At 45.2% G+C, this 24,450-nt stretch overlaps 3 protein-coding genes and 1 long non-coding RNA gene across 8 annotated transcripts in view; 2 read left to right on the top strand and 2 right to left on the bottom strand.

The window, feature by feature from the left end:
* Window positions 1–10,917, top strand: part of tanc2b (tetratricopeptide repeat, ankyrin repeat and coiled-coil containing 2b) — a 112,805-nt gene extending 101,888 nt beyond the window's left edge. For both annotated transcript variants that reach the window (XM_034558353.1, XM_034558354.1), the window contains 9 exons: window positions 668–761; window positions 3,084–3,217; window positions 3,352–3,475; window positions 3,851–4,026; window positions 4,576–4,708; window positions 6,908–6,999; window positions 7,392–7,538; window positions 7,647–7,747; window positions 7,874–10,917. In XM_034558353.1, the coding sequence (XP_034414244.1) occupies window positions 668–761; window positions 3,084–3,217; window positions 3,352–3,475; window positions 3,851–4,026; window positions 4,576–4,708; window positions 6,908–6,999; window positions 7,392–7,538; window positions 7,647–7,747; window positions 7,874–9,944 (3,072 nt within the window). In that variant the 3' untranslated portion in view covers window positions 9,945–10,917. The remainder of the gene's footprint in view (window positions 1–667; window positions 762–3,083; window positions 3,218–3,351; window positions 3,476–3,850; window positions 4,027–4,575; window positions 4,709–6,907; window positions 7,000–7,391; window positions 7,539–7,646; window positions 7,748–7,873) is intronic.
* On the bottom strand, window positions 2,682–5,408 carry LOC117748523. Of its 3 annotated transcripts, XR_004611609.1 has the most exons (4): window positions 5,264–5,408; window positions 3,834–4,088; window positions 3,636–3,674; window positions 2,682–3,484 (listed from the first exon to the last, which is right to left on the bottom strand). It is a non-coding gene; the product is annotated as an uncharacterized LOC117748523 (long non-coding RNA). The 3 variants fall into 3 exon arrangements; XR_004611608.1 differs by having other exon boundaries at window positions 2,682–3,674; window positions 5,264–5,406; XR_004611607.1 differs by lacking the exon at window positions 3,636–3,674 and having other exon boundaries at window positions 5,264–5,404.
* Window positions 10,918–12,598: 1,681 nt separating the features above from the next.
* g6pc3 (glucose 6 phosphatase, catalytic, 3) lies at window positions 12,599–17,221 on the bottom strand. 2 transcript variants are annotated; one of them, XM_034558355.1, is made up of 7 exons: window positions 16,659–17,221; window positions 16,118–16,361; window positions 14,967–15,073; window positions 14,796–14,886; window positions 14,561–14,679; window positions 14,026–14,167; window positions 12,599–13,916 (listed from the first exon to the last, which is right to left on the bottom strand). In XM_034558355.1, the coding sequence occupies exons 1-7, from the start codon at window positions 16,690–16,692 to the stop codon at window positions 13,574–13,576; spliced, it is 1,080 nt and encodes a 359-aa protein (XP_034414246.1). In that variant the 5' UTR covers window positions 16,693–17,221; the 3' UTR covers window positions 12,599–13,573. The 2 variants fall into 2 exon arrangements, with proteins under 2 accessions (XP_034414246.1, XP_034414247.1); XM_034558356.1 differs by lacking the exon at window positions 16,659–17,221 and adding an exon at window positions 16,559–16,651.
* On the top strand, window positions 16,687–22,454 carry lsm12b (LSM12 homolog b). Its single transcript, XM_034558357.1, has 5 exons — window positions 16,687–16,866; window positions 18,862–18,995; window positions 20,071–20,180; window positions 21,133–21,259; window positions 21,817–22,454. Exons 1-5 carry the CDS (start codon window positions 16,740–16,742, stop codon window positions 21,907–21,909), a joined length of 591 nt encoding a protein of 196 aa, XP_034414248.1. The 5' UTR covers window positions 16,687–16,739; the 3' UTR covers window positions 21,910–22,454.
* The last annotated feature ends 1,996 nt before the right edge of the window (window positions 22,455–24,450 follow it).

Below are 24,450 nucleotides of genomic sequence, written 5' to 3'. Positions count from 1 at the left end.
TGGGAGGAGGCTGATGGGAGGAGGCTGATGGGAGGAGGCTGATGGGAGGGGAGGAGGTGTCCTGCTTATGATTATAAGGCCCTGCAGGGTCTTTAACTCCAATATGGACAATTTTTCACTTTCATAGGATTGAGGTGCACGGTTTTTAAAGTCGAAAGAGGTGGAAAGAAAGTTATTAAAATGCTGTATTTCATTTATTATTAACACGTTCTGTGGCTTTGTGCGTCACACTCGATATATATTTAAATCATATCTTCTCATTTGATGTTACATTGCAGTATATCAGCCTTTATTTTTTAAATACTAGAACAGCCAAAGTCCTGAAAACGAGGATGCAAGAAAGACTCGAGACGGACTGAAGTGTTGATGATGATGATTGAGTGAGTGAGCTGAAGGCAAGCAAACAACTTCTGTCGCACACGACTGCAGACTCGTTTCTGCTGCTCCTTCGACAGTTTTTACACTATATCAACATGCGGGACACACAATTCAGCTCATTGCAGTGATACGGTACATATTGCATTAAGGGAGGAGAGAGGCGTAAAGAGGGCCGATGAGAGGAGAGAGCTTATCCTCTTGAACAAGTGGTTTCATGTTTCTGTTTCTAATATGTTTGTTTATCGGAGTCAACTTTGACCTTTGAATCTCTCTCATCTCAATTCTTCAGATCGTGTCCTACCTGCTGGATCTGCCAGAGAAGGATGAAGAGGAGGTGGAGCGGGCTCAGATCAATAACTTTGACACCTTGTGGGGGGAGACAGGTGGGAACACCTCCTTTACATGACACCTGAATGCATAATGTTTTGTGTGTTGGGGGGTGGGGGGTGGGGGGGGGGGGGGGGGGGGGCGTTGTTTATCCGGAATCCGGATTAATTTCACAGTTTAACCATCTTAGTTTGGAAGAGGTCATCCGCTAACGTGAGGAGCTTCCATTCAGTTATGTCGTGATGCGTTCAGGTTCTATTCAGTAAAAGTGAGACTTAAGGTGAAGGTAAGTTGTAACATTGTCACAATGTGTTCAAATGTAATCTTTTAAAATGTAGTTTTGGTGAGAAACTAGAAACTAAATACAGTTTAACTTCTTATCATCTTAAAAATCCTCTTGAGGAGGGTCTTGTGAGAGGTGGTTTTATCCACGTTGCACCGCGCTGCAGTGCGGATGTGAGAGCCCGTCCCTGTGTGTCTGCTGGCTGCTGCTGCTGCGTCAGATGCTGATGGCAGTGCGGTGGTGTCATCGGAGCACAGACGGGGCTGGAGGGAGGGGGGGGGGTTAGCAATGACTAGTCTGCTTGCCCTGTGGCCGGGCGTTGAGAAATGTGACGTGTCGTTGCATCCCAGAGCTATGAAAACCCGTCGTGGGCATTATTCCCCCTGCTGCAGTCTCACAAAGGCTGCCTCTCGCTGTCAGTGGAAGAACTCACTGGGCCGTGGTTTGATTGTTTTTCCTGTGGGGGGGATCAGAGGGATGACGGTCGTTCTGGAAGATGATTTTTAATACACGTGTTACTGGATAGGTCAACTGAAAGTACGTTATTCATCAAGTGCACAGAGGCGACGTATACGTACAGATGTACTCACTGAACTGTGGATGCATCAAAGTGTTCTTCCAGCAGAGAAATGGATGAAGCTAGAGTGAGATAAATCGGCCGATTTGATCTCGTTGCAGATGCATCAGTGTTTATGTCGGCCGTTAAATAACAAACGACCGAAGGGCACCGAAGGGGTGTCTTTTCCCACGAAATAGGTCTCTGGGCTCTTAATTACTATAATTATCCTTCACTTGTTAAAGAGCAACTTTTTTTTAATTTGCTTTTCTTTGATTTTATTTGTGTTTTTTCAAGATTTTAGTTTGTTTTGCTCTCTTCTTATGTGTTTACGTTCAGCTTTTAGTTCTGTTTTATTGGGTCCTATTTTATGTTTTTTTCTTCTTTTTTTTTTTAAGAATCAAAGAGATCCGTATCATCTTGTTTGTTTATTTTAGCGCCTAATATCTCGTTATCAGATGTTTTTCAACTCCCAAATAACGATATTGGTTTCGGCCTCAAAGTCCAGTACGCGTCGGGCTCTGGTTGAAACCGGGGTCGACTCCTCGGGGGTGGGGTGGGGTTGGGGGGGGGGGGGGGGGACTCTGCGTCCTCTCTGCTTGAGTTATTCCATTTATAATCATTACATTTCAGATTTCTTTTCAAAGGCTGTTGCTTCCACAAAACTCTCAAGGGTCTTCTCCTCTTTCCTCGTCTCTCCTCTCTTGTCCTCTTCTTTCATCCTCTCTCCTCTCCTCTCTTGTCCTCTTCTTTCATCCTCTCTCCTCTCCTCGTCTCTCCTCTCTTGTCCTCTTCTTTCATCCTCTCTCCTCTCCTCGTCTCTCCTCTCTTGTCCTCTTCTTTCATCCTCTCTCCTCTTTCCTCTCCTCGTCTCTCCTCTCTTGTCCTCTTCTTTCATCCTCTCTCCTCTCCTCGTCTCTCCTCTCTTGTCCTCTTCTTTCATCCTCTCTCCTCTTTCCTCTCCTCGTCTCTCCTCTCTTGTCCTCTTCTTTCATCCTATCTCCTCTTTCCTCTTCTCGTTTCCTCCTCTCCTCTCCTCTCCTCTTCTCATCACTCCTCCACTCTTAGATTCTCTTCTCTCCTCTCCTCCTCTCTTCTTGCTTCCTCATAAAAATCAATCCCAGAAATGTTCTCCCATGGAGCACAGATTATTATTATTTATTTTTTTCAGCAATAATTTATATTTTTGTATTTTGCAAATATCAATACATGAACCTATTAGCATCCGAAGCGGCGCTAAGAAGCCGAAGCGGCTCTAAGAAGCCACTGTTCACCGCTCGGACCCGGGGAGAAACTCGCCGGTGAACACACAGAAGCATTTAGCTGCTATATGAGGCCGATATTTCCCTCCGGAGCCGGTGGTCTCGACCAATATTTACCATCTTTTTTATATCAATCATCAAACGAAACCCAAACATGACTCCAAATGAATAACAATGTTGCTCTGTATCAGCTTTCTTTCCAACCGCCCCCCCTCCCCCGTACACCCTGCTGGTCCTCATCTCACCCCGAACGCGTTTGTGTGTTTGTGCGTTCCAGCTCTGACCGCCGCCTCCGGTCGGGGGAAGCTGGAGGTGTGCCGCCTGCTGCTGGAGCAAGGGGCGGCCGTGGCCCAGCCCAACAGACGAGGCATCGTGCCGCTGTTCAGCGCCGTCCGACAGGGACACTGGCAGGTTAGTGCCCCCAAAAGTACTCCAAAAGGCAGTAAAAACGTTCTTGTAGCTATTTCCAATGGTTCTTCCGTCTCCCAAACGCCATGTTTAACACCGTGACACGGGGGGGGTGGCTGTATTTGGGTGTTTTTCAGATCGTGGACCTCCTACTCACGCATGGCGCCGATGTCAACCTGGCTGACAAGCAGGGTCGTACTCCTCTGATGATGGCCGCCTCGGAGGGGCACCTGGGGACCGTTGAGTTTCTACTGGCTCAAGGTGAGAAACCTGGGTTCAGAGCACATTTTAAAACGACGAACATGAATCCAAAGTACAGATAGAAACATACAGAAATAAATAGGAAGATTTTCCGTAACTCGGGAGCTGAGAACACGAGGATATTTGCTGTATTTTTCTTTTTTCTCGTGCTTGTGTTTACCCCGTGGTCCTCCTTTGATTAAAATTCTCAGCCGCCGCACTAATAGAAAAGAGTGTAATTACACTTTTTGTAAATTGTGTTGACAATAATTACAGCCGAATTAAATCAGCGGCAGGGTTTTAAAAAAAAAAACACAAAAAAAACATCAAAATGCATTAAAGCCGCGAGTTATGAAAAAGAAGCCCGGCTGTGTCTTACCGCTTCTCCTCCCCCAGGAGCCTCTCTGTCTCTGATGGACAAGGAGGGTCTGACCGCCCTGAGCTGGGCCTGTCTGAAGGGCCATTTGACCGTCGTCCGCTGCCTGGTGGAGAGCGGCGCCGCCACCGACCACGCGGACAAGAACGGGCGCACGCCCCTCGACCTGGCCGCCTTCTACGGAGACTCGGAAGTGGTGAGGGTCTCCCGTCCACGATTTTGAAAAGGGTCCGGGTATCGAACCTCCGGGTATCGGACCTCCAAAGAAAAAAAAGTTTGGCTCTATTTGCTCGAGGACTTTAACTTTTAAAACCAGACACATTTCTAAAGTAGATATTGACTGAAATGTGTTATTGTTTTGGGACATTTTAGCTTCTTTTGTTGTCTGAAAAACACTTTGCTTTATTTATTTCAATTTCTTTTATTTTAATAGAAACACCCCCTTCGCATTTTCAATAGAAATATATTCACAATGAAAGAATCAGTTGGCCGAGTCTAGTCCATTTTTTAAAAATGTTTTCCAGCTTCAGCATCTCAAATGTGAAAACGTAACAGTCTACGTCTTAGACTAAGATAATAAGACTAAGATAATACCTTTTTGAGATATTTAGTTTTTTTGACTGCTGGTTGGACCAAACAAGGCAAACTCCAGCGAGTCGGGTTCGATCCTTCTGTACCCGACAAACGTTGCACTTCTCTAAATGAAGCTATTCTCAAAACATCTCTCTCTCTCTCTCTCCGTCAGGTCCAGTTCTTGGTCGACCACGGGGCCATGATAGAGCACGTAGACTACAGCGGGATGCGACCCCTCGACAGGGCGGTGGGCTGCAGAAACACGTCGGTGGTGGTCGCCCTGCTCAAGAAAGGAGCCAAAATAGGTAAGAGCGGGTCGACGGTAAAGAGACCACCACTTAGCTCATCAAAGCCCCTCCCCCCCTTCTTCAAAAAAAGCGCGGGGATCGGCGTCCTGAGTTCAGGTCACGCGTTGGAGTTCAGGGCTTCGAGCTGCATGAAAGACTCACTTCCTGTAAAAGTACGCGCACCTCCCGGAGGCTCGTCGTTTTAAAAAGAGCACGGTAGCATTTTATAAGCCATGGATTCAGGTTTGTGTCTCCGTGTTGCTTTAACCACTTCCTGCTACTGTACGTCATCCCCCTTCCACCCCCCCCCCCCCCTCCCACCACCACCACCCACACTGCCGCCTCACCTCAGCTATTTATGGCTCCGATGTGCGTTTCTTTTTACTGTACTACTGTTGCCGCTGTGTTGTTTTGCCGTCTCTCTCTCTGTCTCTCTCTCTCTCCCTGTTTGTCTCTATCACATCCTCTGTCTCTCTCTCTCGATTCCTCTGCGGTTGCTCAGAGACAGGTTGTTTATCTCGCGATGTTTCTTTTCCTCTTTTAATTTCTTCTCCTTTTTGCCGAGGCACTTACCTTCCGCTTCTCACTGCTGCTTTTTTTGTGTTCCTTTTCTCACTTCTCCTCCTCCTCCACCACCACCACCACCACCACCACTGCCATCACCTCTCTTTTATTCTTTCACCTTCTCGCTGTTTCTATCGCTCTGCCCTCCCACTTACACTCCTCCCCTTCCTTCCTTCCTTCCTTCCTTCCTTCCTCCTCCTTCTCCCCCTCCCTCTCCCCTTCACCCAATACCCACCCACTCTTGCCCCCATGCCCCGCCTCTCTCTCCGGCCCCAGGATGTCAGACGCTGCCCAGTCGGCCCCGAGGTAAAGCCAAGGCTGTCGACTTCTCACCCCACCAGGCATTTTGACAGCTCTATCTCCTCTCTCTGTGTTGTCTGTGTCGCCCTAAGTGTCGGCAGGCCAGCTTAGCTTCTCAAAACTGACAAATAATAACATGCAAAAAGGTATTAGCACCGACAGCGACGCAGTCGGGATTGCCTAGAGGTAGATTGCTAACATTAATGAAAAGCATGCCCGGCCTCCGGCCTGTGACGTCGTATCGGGGGTGTCGACCTTCCATCCCACAGATGCATGACGGAAGGCCTCAGTAACTCCCGCGTGGTCGTTATCCCCCCCCCCCCTTCCGCGGAGATGCATGTATTTGTGATTCCTCTGTGCCACCGCCGCCACAGACTTGAGGGGATAAACCATCGGTTCATCTTCCAGACGTTTCCTCAGTGTCAGCTAGGCCAGTCAGCAGCATTCCTACCCTCACCACCACCACCAGCAGCACCAGCACCACCGGCAGCAGCACCAGCAGCAGCAGCAGCAGCTCAGAGGACAGCTAACGCCTGCAGAGCTCCGTTATATCCCTCCTGCTTGCCTCTTTTGTTGATCGCACCTGCTCCCGTGTCTCCTTGTGCAAGATCCCCCCTTCCTCTCCATCCCTGTGGTGTCGTGTACGTGTGTCAAGGATTGCTGTTGCGCAGATACAGAAAAGACACATCAGTTTCAGCAGTCTGCAGGGATTAAGTGTCTTTCTTTTTTCTTTTTCTTTTCTTAAAAATACACAACACAAAGTGTTTTCCTGCCCTCCTGCTGGTCTTGGATCACATCCCTGAATCAGTCAGTAGCACCAAGACTTACTGTACATCTGCACTTCTTGACAAGACAGAACATGTAAGACATGACGGGGGGGGGGGGGGGGGGGGGGGGGGGTACTCTACATCTAATCTGCCTGGGCCAAAACAGATTTGCAGATAATTGCTACAGAACAATTTTAAAAAAAATGTTCTCTTTCCGCACCCCAATTAGGCAAACTCTCCTCCCAGCAGGGTTAAGGGGAGAAAAAAAAAAACACTCTCAATTATGGGCAAACGGTATTTGACCCGGGTCTGATGTCCTTCAGCGAGGTCACCGTGTTCTCGAAGTGTCAGAGACTATTTTTAGAATCTTTTCTCTGCAGTGGATTGCCTGTCTTTTCTCCTCCACTCCCCCCCTTCCACCCCCCATTTTGACTGTGTGTCCTCATCCCTGTTATTATTGTTGTGTGTAGTGTGACTCCCAGTCGCTCCTTCCCTCCCCCTCCTCCTCTGCTATATTGCTGTGTGTGTGTGTGTGTCTCTCTCACTGTGTTTCTGTTTTCATCTGCTCCTTCCTTGTGTTACCCAGGTCCAGCCACATGGGCCATGGCCACCTCCAAACCCGACATCATGATCATCTTACTCAGCAAACTCATCGAGGAGGGGGACAGCTTCTACAAGGTCAGAGAAGCTCGGATATCACTGTTTTATTCTATTTGCACACACATAAGACTTCATAAAATCCAACTAATGAAAAAGTAGAAATGTGGACCTTCCCCCTCAACATAAGGTGAAGAATAAATGACACTCACATGATTTAGAAAACTACTAAAGTAATATAAGACAACAAGAAGAACATCTAATTTAGAAATATATATTTCAAACATATATATACCACAGCCATATCTGTCTATACATTTCTTCTCATTGTGTGGACAAAGTAGAAACACTGTAGCCAAATATATATATACGTGTTTTGATGGATGTATCTTTATGTCTCTGGTTTACGTTGTGAAGGTTTTCTTTATTTCCCTTTTTGAAGTGAGGATAACTTCTCTCTTTTGCTCCCACAGAAGGGGAAGGTGAAGGAGGCGGCGCAGCGTTACCAGTACGCCCTCAAAAAGTTTCCACGCGAAGGCTTCAGCGACGACCTCAAGACGTTCAGGGAACTCAAAGTGTCGCTCTTCCTCAACCTGTCCCGATGTCGGAGGAAAATGAACGTGAGGATTCACTAAAGCAGACCTATATTTACGTTTCTATATCCGAGAGCTAATGACAATAACACTTTTGCCTATATTTTAATTTAAATGTTTGTTTAATCTCGCCAGGACTTTGGGATGGCTGAGGAATTTGCTACAAAGGCACTCGAACTGAAACCAAAATCCTATGAAGCATACTATGCCAGAGCGCGCGCCAAGCGTAGCAGCAGGTACGCTCCTTTTATCCATCTGCCCGTCATAATCAACTGAATATTGGAGCTACAGTCTCCACCCATATTTGCGCACGCGCACCGTGACTCCCCATATGCTCCTAACCGTCGTTCTCTTCTTTCCAGACAATTTCCTGAAGCCTTAGAGGACCTGAATGAAGCCATGAGGCAGTGCCCCAACAACCGAGAGATCCAGCGGCTGCTCCAGAGGGTGGAGGAGGAATACCACGAGCTCAACGAGGAGGAGCACCAGCAGCTGGAGCTGGAGCCTCCCCCGTCGCCTCCTCCTACGCCTCCCCCGGAAGACGAGGAGTCCCTGTCCCTGTCCCTGTCCATGCCTCTTCCCCCTCCCCCAGAGCCCCGGTTGGAGGACATGGAGCCCGTCCAGGAACTGTTTGAGGACGAAGACTACCTGGAGCAGGAGCTGGAGGCCATGTCCGCGTGTCTGCCACCGCCCGAGTCACTCTGCAACCCGTCCAGCCTCCCCGTCATTCAGAGCCCGCCGCTCTCCCCGACGCATCCGGATCACATCTACTTAGCTGGAGGTTCGCCCATGGGCCACCCTTACGAATATCACCCCACCTCCTCCTCCATGTCCTCTCCGACCCGCGGGTCATACCAGCTCACGTCGCCCTCCCTTTCCCCGACGCATCAGAACCACTATCGACACAGCCCGCCTCACACCTCCCCGGTGCACCAGTCGTCCTACGCCTTCAGCCCGCCTTCCATGTGTCCCGGGGGTCAGGGGATGGATCACCAGAGCCCGCCGCCTTCCCCTTTACGCCGGGCTGCTCAGTACAGAGCCAGTCCGCCAGTGGAGAGCGTTTGCCTGTACAGGTCCCAGTCCGGGTCGCCTGTCCGCTACCAGACGGAGCAGCTCCCCGGCCGACCCAAATCTCCGCTCTCCAAGATGAGCAGCCAGCGTTCATTCCAGCTGAGCTCTCAGCCCTCTCTGTCCTCCCAGCACCACCAAGCCCAGGGCCTTCGTCTCCAGCCTTCTATAGCCCAAATAGTCCGCACAAACCAGCCCAGCAACGTGATGGGCAACAGCCTCTACGCCGGCCAGATGGGCCACTCCATGGGCGGTCGCTACCAAGGGGGTTCGGTGGACGTGGAGAGCCGGCTGGTGTACCAGCCTTCCCTGGATGGACGGTCCATGCCCCAGGTCCAGTCCAGCCTCAGCTCTGGGGCCCTCTGTCAGCACGGCGGCCGAGGAGGGGTTATGGAGTCGAGCCTGTTGAAGGATGAGCTACCCCAGCGCCCCTCCTCTGCCTACCGCGCCAGCAGCGGGGGCCCAGGGGGCATCCGCTACAGCCAGACGCCTCAGATAAGCCGCAGCCAGTCGGCCGCCTACTACCCGGTCTCTGAACACGTGCTGGAGCGAGCCAACGCCATGCCCCCTTGCCAGCTGGGCTCTCCTGAGATGCCGCACATGGTGAGGCGCCCCGTCAGTGCCAATACCACCGAGATGAAGCAGCACGTGCCCACCCCCAGGCCTCTCATCCACTCTCAGAGCGTGGGCCTTCGGTTCTCCCCCTCCAGCAACAACATCTCGACCGGATCCACCTCGAATTTGGCGCCGGGTTTCAGGCCGTCCTCCTCCATCCAGCAGATGGAGATCCCCCTGCAAGCCTCTTACGAGCGCGCCTGCGACGACATCTCCCCCATCTCTCCCTCCCAGGGCGGCGGGGGGCTGTACCCGGGCGAGAGCGCCCGCTCTCGCAACACGCCCTTCATGGGCATCATAGACAAGACGGCGCGGACTCATCAGTACCTGCATCAGCCCTCGCGGTCCAGGGCCATGACATCCATGGACTCTGCCATCAGCCCCACGTCGCCCGGCCAGCTGGTCCAGCAAGGCTCCACCTACAGTCCCCCAGCCTCGCTGGGCAACATCGCCTACTACAACAAGACCAACAACGCCCAAAACGGACACCTGTTGTTGGAGGAGGACTACTACACCCAGACACAGCCCCCCTCGCTGGGCAAGCTGGCCAACGGCTCCCGCGGCAACGGGGACATCTTGGAGCGGGTCACCCAGGTGCCCACCTACCCGGATGTGAAGGTGGCGAGGACTCTGCCCGTGGCACAGGCCTACCAGGACAACATGTACCGCCAGCTGTCGCGGGACTCCCGGACCCAAGGCCCCACCTCCCCCATCAAACCAAAGAGACCATTCGTGGAGTCAAATGTGTGATGGTCTGTCTGTGATTGGTTGGTTGGACTGGGCTTGTTCGTGGGAAGTGAGAGGAGAGAAATATTTAGATGCTGCTGACCCTTGTGTATGTGACATGGACGAAACTCATCTTAAAGAACTCACCGTCGGAGAGAAAACCACACACACACACGCACACACACACTTAGGGGTAGTAGACGTTATCCTGAAAAACATAACTAACGATTTATTTCATTATCATATTCTGCACACGGGGCGGGGACGACGAGGAGGGTCCTACGTTCTGGTCTCACACGGAATCAAAGACCGGCGCACTTCCAAAAAATGTGTTTGCGTGGCACAAAGCTCCCCCCCCCCCCCCCCATACCCTCTACGCGTGAACACAACAACCACGGGGGAACCGCAAGAGTGAAAGTACTAATCACCGGACTCTACTTGTGGACTCTGTATCCATCTTCTGTTCCTTCAAAAGTGTGCTCTTAACCACGGTTGCTAGTCGGCTCTTAATTCGTAACGTAATACAATATTATATGTTCCAATACTTGTACATTGCTCGGAAAATACAACGACAACAAAAAAAACAAAAAAACGGCTCAACAAAAACTCAGTGCTTAAAGAGAAAAATGACAATATTTATAATTAAGTTATATATTGTACATAGAAAGAAAACATAGTTTGCAGGGTTTGAATTGTTTTTCTGTTAACCTCGCCTTTTGTTGTCAACTTGGATGTGGAAGAAAAAACAACAGCAGGGTTAAAAAGAGGGAGGGACAACGACCAACTTTGAGTGATATAATTACCTCTATTGTGGCATAATAAAAAAAAAAAAGATTTTGTCGTGTTTTTTAATCTACAGATTATCATTTTGTTTGTGCGGTGTCAGGAAAATAGATAAATTTGAGCTTCGAGCCCCCAAAGACATTCAGTTAAAGATGTGTCACGTTGGAGGAAGCGAGAACCGGAGAACGTTTTCATTCCCCCCGTCAATCAAATTGCTCGTCGAAAAGGTCCATTAACAATTTTCTTTTGAAAAAAAAAAAAGCCTTTTGAGTAATCTTTTTTTTTTTTTTTTTTTTTTTGCTTTTGCCTCATTTCTGAGGATTTCAGAGACATTGAATTATGCTTTTCCATATACTCTTTTTAAAAAAAAATTATTTATATATATAATTACTGTATCGCAGGCCTCTTTTTTTTTTTTTTTACGCGTGCTCAATCATCTTCTTGTTTTTCGAAGGACAGATTTCTGTTATTTGGCAATAAATTAGTTTCCAGCTTTTGAATAAAAATAAAATTTGATTTTTTAATTTTTTTTTATCTCAACGTTGTCCCTCCTTCCTCCTCCGCAGGTACTCAGGCCCTCGTGATGGGTTCACACGGATAGCGACTAAAAGCAAGCAAATGCATACACGACGACCACTGCCCCCCCCACCCCCCACACACACCTTTCTCTTGCATTATTCTGTGTTGTTTCTTTTTACCCACAATGCATTTTTATTCTGCCACTTCTGCACTAAAAATGCCTGTTAAGTTCTTAACTAAGGGTGCACTTTATGTATTTGACTTACTTTGTTGTTGAAATTGGAGAACGTGTGTGTGGGGGGGGGGGGGGGCGGACCAGTGATACCAGACTATCATAGACACTATCATTATTATTATTATATGATTTACAAAGCAGTGATGAATGACAATATGAAGAGCAAACAATGTTTTTAAACTGGTGAAGATGTATAAGACTTTCTAGCACAAGTTGTATATACTGACTCAGATAATCCACTCAGTTCAGCGCGGGTTTGTTAGTGCGGCAAAGTCATATTTAAGTATTCCACGTCTTTAAATATAAAATAAATATATATACATTAAAGTCCTCTATCTCTAAATCAGCCGGTCTAATCCACCGGTCTTGCACACATCTTGAAATTTAGTCAAAATCTACTGCAACATTGAAAAAGTATGACTGAGGTTTCAGTGCTCTGAAACTCCACATTTGGAGTTTTGGGGGTGATGAGAGAAAGAAAAGAGTTATTTGTATACGTGGGAAAAAGTTATAGACCATTTGTCTGTAAAGTTTTTATTTTGGAGGGTTTTCTCCGATTCAGAATATCTAAAGAGGGGACGGTCGGTTCAGAGAGACGCCCCTGCTTTACAGAAATGAAGACGTAAACTGTATTATACTTAATTTAAGAAGACTTCCACGTCCAGGATGTTCGAGGGCGTGTGGTTTTCAAGCCGTCTGTGTATATTAGTTTGCTGTAAATAGTCTGATGCATGTTCTATTCTTTCCACGAGCTCAAGCTGAAACGTGTATAGCGGTGTTCTGACCCTGGTGTGTGCGTGTGTGTGTGTGTGTGTGTGTGTGTGTGATACGACGTCCGGATCACGATAAGGAGAACCCCCCCCCCCCCACCCCCCGAACTATCCGTATCATTTTCCTTCAACCTCGCCAGACAAAAAGCAAAAGGTTCTTTTTATTTTATTTTGACGTATTTGCTTGCTGAGCAGAGTTCTCTTGTCTGTAAATGTGAGCTTTCAGATCGCTGTGATTAAAAAGTTTAATTAAAAAAGAAAACTCAATAAAAAAAAAAAAGAATGTGTTTTTAATCTCATGATAACTGATTGTAATCTGTACAGTCAAACCTATGTATTGGAGAAAAAAAGAAGAAAAAAAAAAGAACATATTTATAAATGGTTACCAACTGAAACACGCCCTGCATGTCAGTCATTTATTTTTTTAAAGAATATTTAACATGACATTTTCTTATGTGGGTCCACTAAACATATAACACCTTAGTAACCTTCTGTACAATATGATGCAATACATTACCACTCCCAAAAACATTGTGTATTGTAAAGCTGTTAATGGTGAAATTAAGTGTTGCATTGCATTTCACTATATTAAGTTTTTATTAAGTATTAAGTATGAGCCTTTCTCTGGAAATGCTCCATCTGAGTTATTTTTTAAATTGTATAATTTGTTGCAAAATTTTATTTCATGCTGATGTGCTCAAAATGTAACTCCGCCCATTTTTCCACATCAAAGTCTGTTTGCAGGTGTTGGATCTCATAGACATCGATACATTGTGACAAGTGATGTCACTCGAGTCCGCCTCGCGGGCAGAAGATCGCGAGATTGAAAAATAAAAAATGAGTTGCTGGAGTTGGAAGAAGCGAGTTCACCAGACCTCTGCAGCAGCTCCTCATCTCTTCTGCAGGTTGAGTTGCATTGTGGGTAATATAGGCGGTTAAAAGGTCACAATCACGGTACTACGAAGTCTAAATGAATCCCTCGACTGTCTCGAACACTTGAACTCACTTCATGAACGATTGTTTCGATCCTCAGACATTTAATCGAGAAAATCTTTTTTATGTTTGATTTCAACTTGATGGAAGTCTGAGGGCTAAAACGTCATTAATAAAGGGAGAAGGTGTTTTTTTTAATGCACTCTTTTCCCACAAAAAACATACCGTAGTATTAACACAGATTATTATTGCAGTATTTAGATTTACTGCAAATGTGCAAACAAATTAAATCCTCACACTTAAGGCCAGTGTAATCTCACAAAAAACAAAGTGAAAAATAAATGGAGAAACTACATTAACGCACACATGAAGTACTTTTATCCTTGGAGAGGTGAAAGACAGAAAAATAGTTTCTAGTCCTTCCTCTTCTTGTGCGTGAACAGGTGGACCAGTCCAGGCACCAGCACCATGACGATCTGAGGCACCATGACGAACTTGACGAAGAACAGCCCGTAGAAGAGTCCCTGTGGTCGGATCGGGAGCGGCAGACGATTGACGTGGTACAGCCCCATGGATGAAATGGCCAGAGACAAAGCCCGAGGAGCCCAAGGCAGAGACCATCCGCCGGGCTTCCAGTACTGGGCCATCCCCAAACCCAGGAGGGCGCCGCAGTCTCGAGTCAGAGAGGAGAACTGGGCTGTATCCAGACGAATCCACTCCGCATGGCTGCACCATTTCTTAGCCAAAGCAATAGACCTGTGGGAGGAAAAAAAAAAAAGTTAAATTTACGTCCCCTCACGGAGCTCATGATGCACTGAGTAGGTTCATCAATACGCATAAATGAAATGGAGTGGAAGGGACGAACCAGGAGACGTCGATCCCCAGCCGCTGCAGCCCGGCATGCAGCATCACGGTGCCGAGCAGCAGACCGGTGCTGAGGCTGAAGAAGAACATCAGGGAGCGACCGTCTGGCACTCGGCGGCTCAGAGCGACGCCGAGAATGAAACCTGACAAAAAAGCTGGTCAATCGGATGCAAAATGACAAAATAGACAGTATGTGCTTTGTTATTCTACAAAGAAGATCATTTCCATGTGAGAAAATATACTTTTTTTTTTTTGCTATAAGTTTATATTGTTGTGAACATCTGAGTGTTTGAGGCCACCGTGGGAATTGCTGTAAATCGATGAGGTTTCATGTTGATTTTGGATTCCTATGATTTTTGCATCAGTGTGAAGAAGTTCATAAATTCAACAGATTAGCCAGAAAACGGCCAATACTGTCCGGTTCTTTTGACCTAGTTATGTTGTATGCAATGTTTGTATGTAGCATTATACACACACACACACACACAGGGATAACACTCCCCTGTTTTAGCTTGTGCATGAAACTGCATTCAGACCTGTGATGGAGCCAGCGATGACCTGGTGGGGGAAATGTGCCAGGATGAAGATCCTGGAGAGTCCAACTGCCACCAGCATCACCACGTAGAGCAGGTAGGGAGCAGCTGCTAACATCACACTGGAGCCACACAGACAAAGAGTCATTAAACAATACATTCTCAAATTACTTTATCTGGGCTTTTATTACAAATTTTAAATTATTACGATTTGTTTTTGTTCTTCAAATGGGCCTACCTGCGAGTACGTGAGTAGAGGAACGAGCCCAGTGAGGACACCAGGACCCACCAGACTGCTGCCGTCACCATCGCATGTCCCGACGGACTGCCTGAGAGACAGACGGCGACTTTAGAGCTCCGACTGCGCCGTGAATTAAGCGTACTGGATACGTCTTTAAGGGTTTCTCACCTGGTCCGGTTTCACAGGTGGAGGAAAACTGGTGAACGTTGGGTTGCTTGTTGACAAACAGACGCGACTCACCGATCCACCAGTATGGCCTTTCTCCAAACAGCATCCTGGGAAAAATTAAAAGATAGATAATAAACAATAACGTACATCAGTCCATTTCCACCTCCTCCACCAGAGTGAATAACAACGAAGGTAGTCTTTGCATCTCAACAGTTTCCTTACACGTCACATGTATCTCGTACCTTCTGGTATGTGAATTATGCATTGAACCCTGCACACCCTCACATTAATTTAGAGAAAAAACTATGTTTTCCACACCTCCCTCTAGGAATTCTAAACTTATAATATCCCCTGACTTTTATGGCTTTATCCTATATTTCATTTCATTATTTCGTGTTGTATAAAAATATTTAAAAAGGTCATCGTCACAACTCTTAATTCTCTTTTTGGCAATTCATCAGCATCCTTGTTTCCATCTACTTCTATATGTGCTGGTGTTCAACAAAAATGTACAAGACTAATGATAATGACAGAAGTGTGTGTGTGTGTGTGTGTGTGTGTGTGTGTGTGTGTGTGTGTGTGTGTGTGTGTGTGTGTGTGTGTGTGTGTGTGTGTGTGTGTGTGTGTGTGTGTGTGGGTGTGGGTGTGGGTGTGTGTGTGTGTGTGGGTGTGTGTGTGTGTGTGTGTGTAAATACTCTATTGGATAATATTGTTTTAACAATGCCTACCACATTCAGCATGTGGGTCCCTGGATCCACATAGATGTGGTAAGTTATCAATGTTATTATTTTTATTTGATTCATGAGGAAATTACACTACTACTAGTTAACTATTCCACGGTGCTGTATATAAACGGTTCCGCTAGTATCTGTTTCACGTCGGACCGTACACACTGCCGGACTGCGTTTACTTTCCAGAAGCTGCAACGTCAACTGAACAAAAAAAATAATATATATATATATATATATATAACAATCTAACTTCATTGTTGCGAATAAAAACACGAATAATATAAGACTACAGTTGCCTTTCTAACTCACTAACATTGACTCACCTGAATGTCAACAGCACGTTAAAGCGTCACGCTAACATGCTAATAGATTAAAGAGTAAAAGCTAAACGTTTGGCTAAAGCACTCCTTCCAGCCTTACCATTTAAACACCAAGTTCAACCACTCCGACACGGCTGCTATCCAAAGCACCGCGATTCCAGCCCGCTTGCTGATGAAGTATGTGAAGGGGAAGACGAGCAGAAAGGCTGCTTTAGGATCTCCAATATGAGTGACAACCAGCCACATTTGTTCATGGCTTATCGTCCTCTGCTGCAGACGTTCAGCAATCCAGATGCCCTGGGTGTGAACGGCCTCCATGCCTGCGTCCTCACCCAAAACATATACTGGATGTTGGGGGAGAAGAAGAAGAAAAAAATCCTGATTATTCTGTTCTTCAGGTGCAATGCCTGCAGTGCCGTCATATATCCAGTAGGGGGAGCCCTTTGAATGAAGAGCGGCTAAATCATGTTGAATGGGAGACAAAGCCACAGCTTTTATACTTCGATTAATTAAATGACGTGTACGTGTTATGGGCACTTACAGCGCCAGGTGGAAGATTTAATGCTAAAAACACTGTCACATAGATTAAATTGTGAATATAGTTCGTCCGTATTATAATAAATGACCACGACGCGACGTACGTGGACACGCCCAGGTTTCCTCTCCATACGACATCGCGTCGTTTTACGTAAGGCAGGCGCTCCGGTTTCCTGGCGGAGAAGATGGCGGCTCCTGGACCGGGGGAGTATTTCAGCGTCGGGAGCCATGTCTCTTGCCTCACCTGCTTGGGCCAACGTCTGCAAGGAGAAGTGGTCGCCTTCGACTACCAGTCCAAGATGTTGACCCTGAGTATCCTTTGTTTGTTTCGAGCCGCCGGGGCGGCTGGCTGGCTGGCCTGCCCGGCTGCAAGGGCCTGTAAGGGTAACCGAAAATGTGTCAAATAGTGATCCGCGCAGGCGTAATTGGTGCTAGCCGAGTTGTACATCTTTGTCGGGTTTTTTTATATTTTCCTCCGGGAGGTAGTCGCCGATCCTCGGTGTATCTGTTGAGAAGACACCGTAGATGTGACCGGGTCATCCCCCCCGCGGCTTCACGTAACGCGCCGCTAGTAGCATGTGTTGTGAATCCACTCATTGTATTGCCAGTCTCCGACATGGATCACTATCTGGCAACGGACCCCCTCGTAAGGCATCATGGCTGTTTGCTCTCAACAGGCACGGAACCGTTGCTAGTTAGCGCGAGCTAACTGACATTCGGCGCATCTCGCGCTCCGGCTCGCGCGCACAACCGGTTCGCCTCGCGTAGTTTGCGACGTCGAGTCTTTTTTTAAAAATAATAATTTTCACCAGAAAAAAACAATCGCCATTTATTTCCCCAACGGCAGCGAAGAACTGACGCCCGAGTTTCCCCTTCCACGCTACAATGAAGTTGCAGTTGGCTTAGCTAACGTGCTAACCGTCGGTCAACCGCCGCTATTGGCTCAATTAATGGCATTAGCATTCCCGAGCTTATCAGCTGGGCTTCTTCCCCCCCCCTCACACACACACATGTCCCATCCGACCCCGACGACATTATGTATTAGTGAGTGAATTATCACACAGGTCTGTTTCATCTCCAACAAAATGTAAAGTGTCGCCGGTATAATGAGTTCATCAACCACCACCGTTAGCTCGCTGATGAGCATGTCTACACCCATTCATAGGTGTGTGTGTGAGTGAGATGCACATTATTTAGGTGGCTTCCTGCATCAGCTCATGACTTTTTTTAAAAATTAATTTATGTGTTCTGGTTTTAGTTGTCGAGCTGTGGGGCCGAAACGCCAAGTTGATGCAGAGCCGAGGTTTGACAGTTGCCATCACGGGCCTTTTTTGGGGTATGTTTGACACTTCGGTGGCGTCCAACATAAACTGAACTAATATCTCAAATCAAATTGGTAGTATTTTTATTTTATTTCTTTTTTTTTTCGCAAAGCTATCAGTCAGAAAACCCTGGATATGTACATGAAGCTTATTTTTTCTTTCTTGTACACGGCTTAAATGTAATCTTATTATGGAGCTCAGAATGAAACTAAAAGCACACTTGCTATTGAAAGTTTGAGCAATTTACGTTTACAACGTAGGTCATATGAGACAAATACTGTCTACCCACGTGTCTTTTTTAAAATTGTAAAGAGCACTTAAAAAACTGATGCAATATCTGACTAACATAATTTGGAAAGCCTGCTGGGCATCACACTCTTAACGGGCAGGAGGTGGTGTCGGCTCCTCTGGGCCCTGTTCTGTCAAGATATCTGAAAACCACAGATCTGTGTGAAGATAAATGTGCAACAGTCTTCTGTTCTGCATTGTACACTGTATGCATGTATATATTTCTTTATATGCAGGGGGGGGGGGGGGTTCCACTCTAACGTGTCACTCTCAGTAAACGGACCTAATTTGTCTGCAAATTAAAAAAGATCACGGTGCCATATCTCGAGTTATCAGGCATTTTGTAACATGTCTAGCTTATTTTCAGCAAAGAAAGTCGCTCAAAATCCCAAAGTGAATACTCATGTGCATTAGCTGTCCACTATATATATATTTTTTAAGGCCTTTCTTACAATTCTTCATTCTTCTAGGATGACTATAGGTGGCAGCACTGCCTTTGCCTCTGTAACTGGCACTACCTCTCACTGTCAGTGTTAGCCGCCCAGTGTTCTCCGCATCATAAGCTCCTCTGTGCCATCTTAAACTGATGCTGTTCAGGTTCACGAGGGGTCATATATATATATATATATATATTTTAATGTTCATTCTGTGATGTGTCGTCATGAAGTTGTGTGCCTTGACTTTAGTGCTTTCCAAGAATGTGCTTCCTCCAGCGGTAAGCCAAACCTCAACGACGTCATCCTGATCAACTTAGCCTATGTTTCTGATGTGGACATAATTAATGACCGCACTGAGACTCCACCCCCACTAGCATCACTGAATGTTAGCAAGGTACGTCTATTTTCATAATAAGTATCAGTGTGTCGGAGCCAGATAAATATGATGCTATATACTATAAGGGAATGTGAGGTTGAACTTAAACGAATGAAACTGAAAGCTCATCGTTTACACTGAGCTGCGACTCAATTTAGGGGGCTGGGTCTCCTTTTAAATATGTGGCCCACGCAGACCGGTCCATCACAGGATCTGTCGGCCTCAAACGACCACATTAAATGGTGCCTTCAGGGGAATTTTGTAAACTTGAAAGTACAATCACAGGCAGCAAAGTGGGGCTTTGTTTTACGACTTGTAAATGTATAACAAAATAACATCTAGATAAGTAGTGTAGCTGGTAATATGATGCAGTTACTTAATACTTACTGAATTAATGAGGTTATAAGTTTCTAGGTCATAATAAGGCTGGGAAAGGGTTATGATTACCTATTTGGTTTAGAAATATGAGCTATTTTATGGTACACATTCAGAAGAAAAGAAAGAACATTATTTTTAGTGTAAAGTACGCCCTTATGTATTACATTACATGTCATTTAGCTGACGCTTTTATCCAAAGCGACTTACAATAAGTGCATTAAACCATGAGTCCAAACTTAGAACAACAAGAATCAAGCAAGTACAATTTCTTCAATAACGTCAGAGTACTATCAGTAAGAGCCATTTAAGTGCTACTAAAGTGCTAAACAACAAAGTGCTATCAGTAAGGGACATATAAGTGCTACTAGAGTGCTACTACGGCTCTACCTTCCCTATTCAAGGTATAGTCAAAAAAGATGTGTTTTTAGTATTCAAGGTGTTGTTACATGAGTAAAGCTTTGCGACGCTCTAACCCCTGTGTTCCTACATGAATAATTCTGTAGGCAAATATGTGAAATGTAAACCTATATTGTTGAACCCAATACAAGAGAGAGCCCCTCAGAGTTTGAGCAAGATTTCCTTGAGTCCTTAACTAAAACATAGCGGAAAACTCATTTTGGAAACTGTCCCGTTATTGCGGTGAGATGTAAAAAGCCGGATCCTCGTTCAAAGCTGTCGAAATAATGTTAATGTCTTTTTTGTTCTCTGTTCGCAGCTCGCCAATCGAGCACGGACAGAAAAGGAGGACAAGCTGTCCCAAGCCTATGCAATCAGTGCTGGGGTTTCTGTGGAGGGCCAACAGCTATTCCAGACTATTCACAAAACGTAAGCGCTTCATCCTGTTCACTCCGTTATAGGATATATATGTGTGTGTGTGTGTGAGTGTGAAATGGTGCAGATATTCAGGTGTTTTATGCCATCTGTAATTGGCTTACTTCCCCTTAAGGCCGTCACGCACAGATTTAATTTCTGATAGCGACGTGATATCTTCTCTGAAAGGGACCACGAGGCTTAAAACTGACTGCGGTGATTATGGTTCGCCGTGTGACCGGGACCCGGGTTCATAGTGGGGTCATCCCAAGACTCCCAACAAAGTCTAAACACAAATGTATATTTAAGAAACCTCAAAAGTAGCTGATGGAATGTGTTTTTAGAGGGGAATGAAAATGAATTTACTCTTAATAAGTCTTGTCCACTTTCCCCGATATTTGACCTTGAAAAAAAACAACTACTACTTATTTACTTAACCTTTCCTTTTCCTCCTCCACTTCTAACTAAAGTGTGTGTGTGTGTGTGTGTGTGTGTGGGGGGCCTTGAACTCGCCTGGTTTGTTTTCTGTCAATCCAGCTACACATTCAACAGGGTGTTATATTTTGGCTAATAATCACAAGGTCTAGGGGGTTTCCCTACTTTGTGGGATAGATGGAACTTTATTGCAATAAATTAGACTTGGTTCTTTATGCAGTCATAATCTTTCTACAAGTCAGTCAACTATTTAAGGGTCATGTGACCAACCAGCTTAACTATTACAGATAGTAATACACCCCTCGTGATACATTTCCTGATCGCTGATCTTAGCCGTTGAGCCACATTCATCAATCCCGTCTTATTAGCGCGTTCTGCTTTCACCGAGGAAATGGAGGTAAACACGAGGAGAAACTGTTACGACAATCACTTCCTTCCATGTCGCTTTGTTCGCTTCAACGAAGCCTCTTTTTCTTTTCTTTTTTTTCAGCAGCAGGTGGAATGATGTGTTTTTTTTTCTTCTTCTTTGCAGCATCAAAGACTGTAAATGGCAGGAGAAGAACATTATTGTGATGGACGACGTCGTTATCTCGCCGCCTTACCAGGTTGAGAACTGCAAAGGCAAAGAGGGAAGCGCTTTAAGTCATGTACGCAAAATAGTAAGTATGCGGTGTATGTGTGTGTATCGCTGCGATATTTCACACCCCGCACACGGCTGACAGACAGCTAAAACATTAAAATGCACCTCGCATGTCACTGCATCAATAATAACAATGAGAAATGGCAGAAGAAGAACTTAAGAGACCATTTGGCTGCATCGCAAATTACTTTTATACATTTTCTTGATTTTATATACTTTTACTTAAGAACGCTTTTTAATGCAGGACTTTTACTTGCAGCCTTTTCATGTGGTGTTATACTTTTACGAGTTCGAGTTCGACCCCCACACACACACACACACACTGGGCCGTAACCGCTCCCCACTCGCTCGTCAAGTTGACTTTAGAGCCTTTGGATGCCATTAAACACTACGACTGTCACGATGTCCGACGTTCACTCCACCACTACTGTGGGCAAAATAATTCAAGATAACGATATTGCAATATTTCTGACAACGTTATCACGTGTATCATCTTTTCATTTTATAAATATCACGGTTATCTTAAGTTACTTTCTTTTCTTTTTTTTTTTAATTCTGTGGGTTTCCTTCTTGCAGGTTGAGAAACATTTTAGAGACGTGGAAAGTCAGAAGACCATGCAACGTTCACAAGCACAGCAAACACAGAAGGACTCCACTTTATCTTCTTGAGTCGGCAGCGCGGGTCGACCAGGGAAGGCGACGCGGGCGGTTTTGTTCCCACTGCCAGACTAAGTCGGCATTCCTTGTCCTCAGTCCGAGACCACAAGGAGGAGCGCTGAGGGCCCTGGATCCAGAAGATCAAAATACCATTAAATGAAAAAGACAAAAAAGAAAGAGGAAAGATTAAATCTTAAATTAGACTTTATAAAGAATAATTTAAACATGAACCATAAAGCAAACCATAGTTTTCCTTAACTAACTTGTCTCATTCTGCCCCTCCTTCCTCTCCTTCTTCTTCCTCCTCTTCCTCCCTCTCCTCCTGTCCCTGAAGCCTCTTTTTCCGCCCTCCTTCCTTTGCCTTCAGTTCCATTTCAAAAAGAGAAAACTAGAGCAGTCAGAAAGGCTTGTTAGCTTTATTTTCTGTCATTGTTTCCTTTTTTGCTGTATCCATGTTCTACTGTCTGTATTTTCTGTATTTTAAACAAAATGTGACTTGAAACGCCACACTTTAAGGACATTTTCTAAAATAAAAGTAACAAAAATTCTGACTGTAATACAGTAATTTTCAACAACTTTTTGAAGGACTCGCTTAAAAAAAAAATCGCATTTTTTAAATATTTGTTCCAGTGGTGCATCTCTCCGGGTGAAATGTCAATACGCTCGGCATGTTGACGACTGATTTGAGCGCGTGAGGTTTTAAACGCTCAGGTTTCTTTTCAGGCCCAAGTGCGACGCATCGTTACAGGAAACTGGAACCAAAGATGTCCGAAGTATCTTAATCCTCCTTCTCTATAGCTGCTTGTAGATTTTTGCTGCTTTTTAAATCTTTATTGCTGCTGTTGGAGCTCGATTTGTGTGGACAAAACTTCCTAAAAACTAATTTCTATGCTTTTTGGGTGGAAGATTTTAGGTCTGCTGGTGTGGTTTTATGGTTTATTGTTCACTGGTAACTTGATTATAGTAAATCCAAAAAGTTATTGTCATATTAATCTTCCGATTATTTTCTTGAGTAACTGGTTCTGTTTTGTAAAACGTCAGAAAGATAGTTTAAAATACTTTTAAAATGTATAGTTCTGTTTGACAAAAGGTACAAAACCCTCAATATGAGTATTGTTTTTTGTGAAAACGTGCACATATTCACATTTCAGGGGCTGTTCCTGAGAGTCTTGCTTTGAAAATTACTATCGACTATTACTATTGATCGATCATTCAATTTATATATGTATGTGTATATATATGTATATGTATATATATATGTGTATATATATATGTGTATATATATATATGTATATGTGATCATCTTTGCAGAATCAAATGCAAAGATGATACAACTTGTGTTTTACATTATGAAGCGTGAAGTGTCGGTTCCCTCACCAACACGAAATATCAAGAAAAGGAAACTCCTTCCATTTATTGCATCATGCATCCTAATGGAGCAGCAGATGTAAATCCATACTTTAGGAAAGGATCCAAAAGGGACCAGGTTTGCTCCCCATATATGGTTACGTGTTGTGATTATCCGTTTAAAGCCCATAATCCTTCTCCAATCAGGAATACCGATGCCTGGTTCACGGAGAGTTCATGGAAATGACATCAATATCAGGTTGTTTTTTTAAAGAAGATAACGACCGGAGTGGTCATATCTAAACACGATGCTGGCTGTGATGCTCCTGCTGCCTCTTCTTCCTCTTCACGTGGGGAAGAGGGGTCTTAGCCGCTGCCTGTGCACTGCCGGTCTGATCCGGATCCCCCACGGCATCTGGCTGCTGGACCTGAGTGGAGCTGACCGAGGTGCACGGCGGCTCCTTCGTGGGGCTCCGGTCTCTGAAGATCCTCCTGATGTCCAACAACAGCATCCAGACCCTGCAGACGCAGGTACCAACAACGGGAACATTAATGTCATTAGACCAGTGGTTTGTGTACTTGGGTGAAAGTAATTTAAAAACTACTAAAGCAAGAAGACAATGTAATCAGTGGCAACTAAATTTACTTAAATTACAACAGTAAAAGCAGTCACAATATAAATAAAATGGCTCATGTAAGTGTTGCATTACTATCTATTTTATGATTCATATTTAGTTATTGGTTCATTGTGTAATAAGCATGGGTGAAATTAATTGTAATTAATTATACTTTGTATACTAAATGTTTAATCAATAACATTTTATATTCATGTTTAAGTTGATATTTAATTAAAGATAAAATAGAATTGCTTTTGGTCCCAAGGACAAGCCAGAAATCTTTGTGTAGTTATGGATTCAGACCTTAACCTGAAAAGTCATATTAAGACAATCACAAAATCAGCCTCCTATGACCTGAAGAATGGATCAAGGATCAGAGGACTTGTCCATTTTTATCTTGATCAGACTTGACTGCTGTAACGGTGCGTTCACGGGCCTCTGTAGAAAGTCAGAAAGCTGCAGCTCGAGTAACGCTGCATTCTCACCCAAAGTTTTTGTTGTGAATGCAGCGTAAGACCAGGAAAGTGGATCACATGGTGGTCTACTTCCTAGTCCAAGAGTCAGAACTAAACATGGAGAAGCAGCGTTC

This window comes from Cyclopterus lumpus, chromosome 19 (assembly GCF_009769545.1).
Source record: "Cyclopterus lumpus isolate fCycLum1 chromosome 19, fCycLum1.pri, whole genome shotgun sequence".
NCBI classification, from domain to species: Eukaryota; Metazoa; Chordata; class Actinopteri; order Perciformes; family Cyclopteridae; genus Cyclopterus; species Cyclopterus lumpus.
Note: the sequence above shows the minus strand (reverse complement) of the source record. Positions and strands in the feature narration are given on the sequence as shown.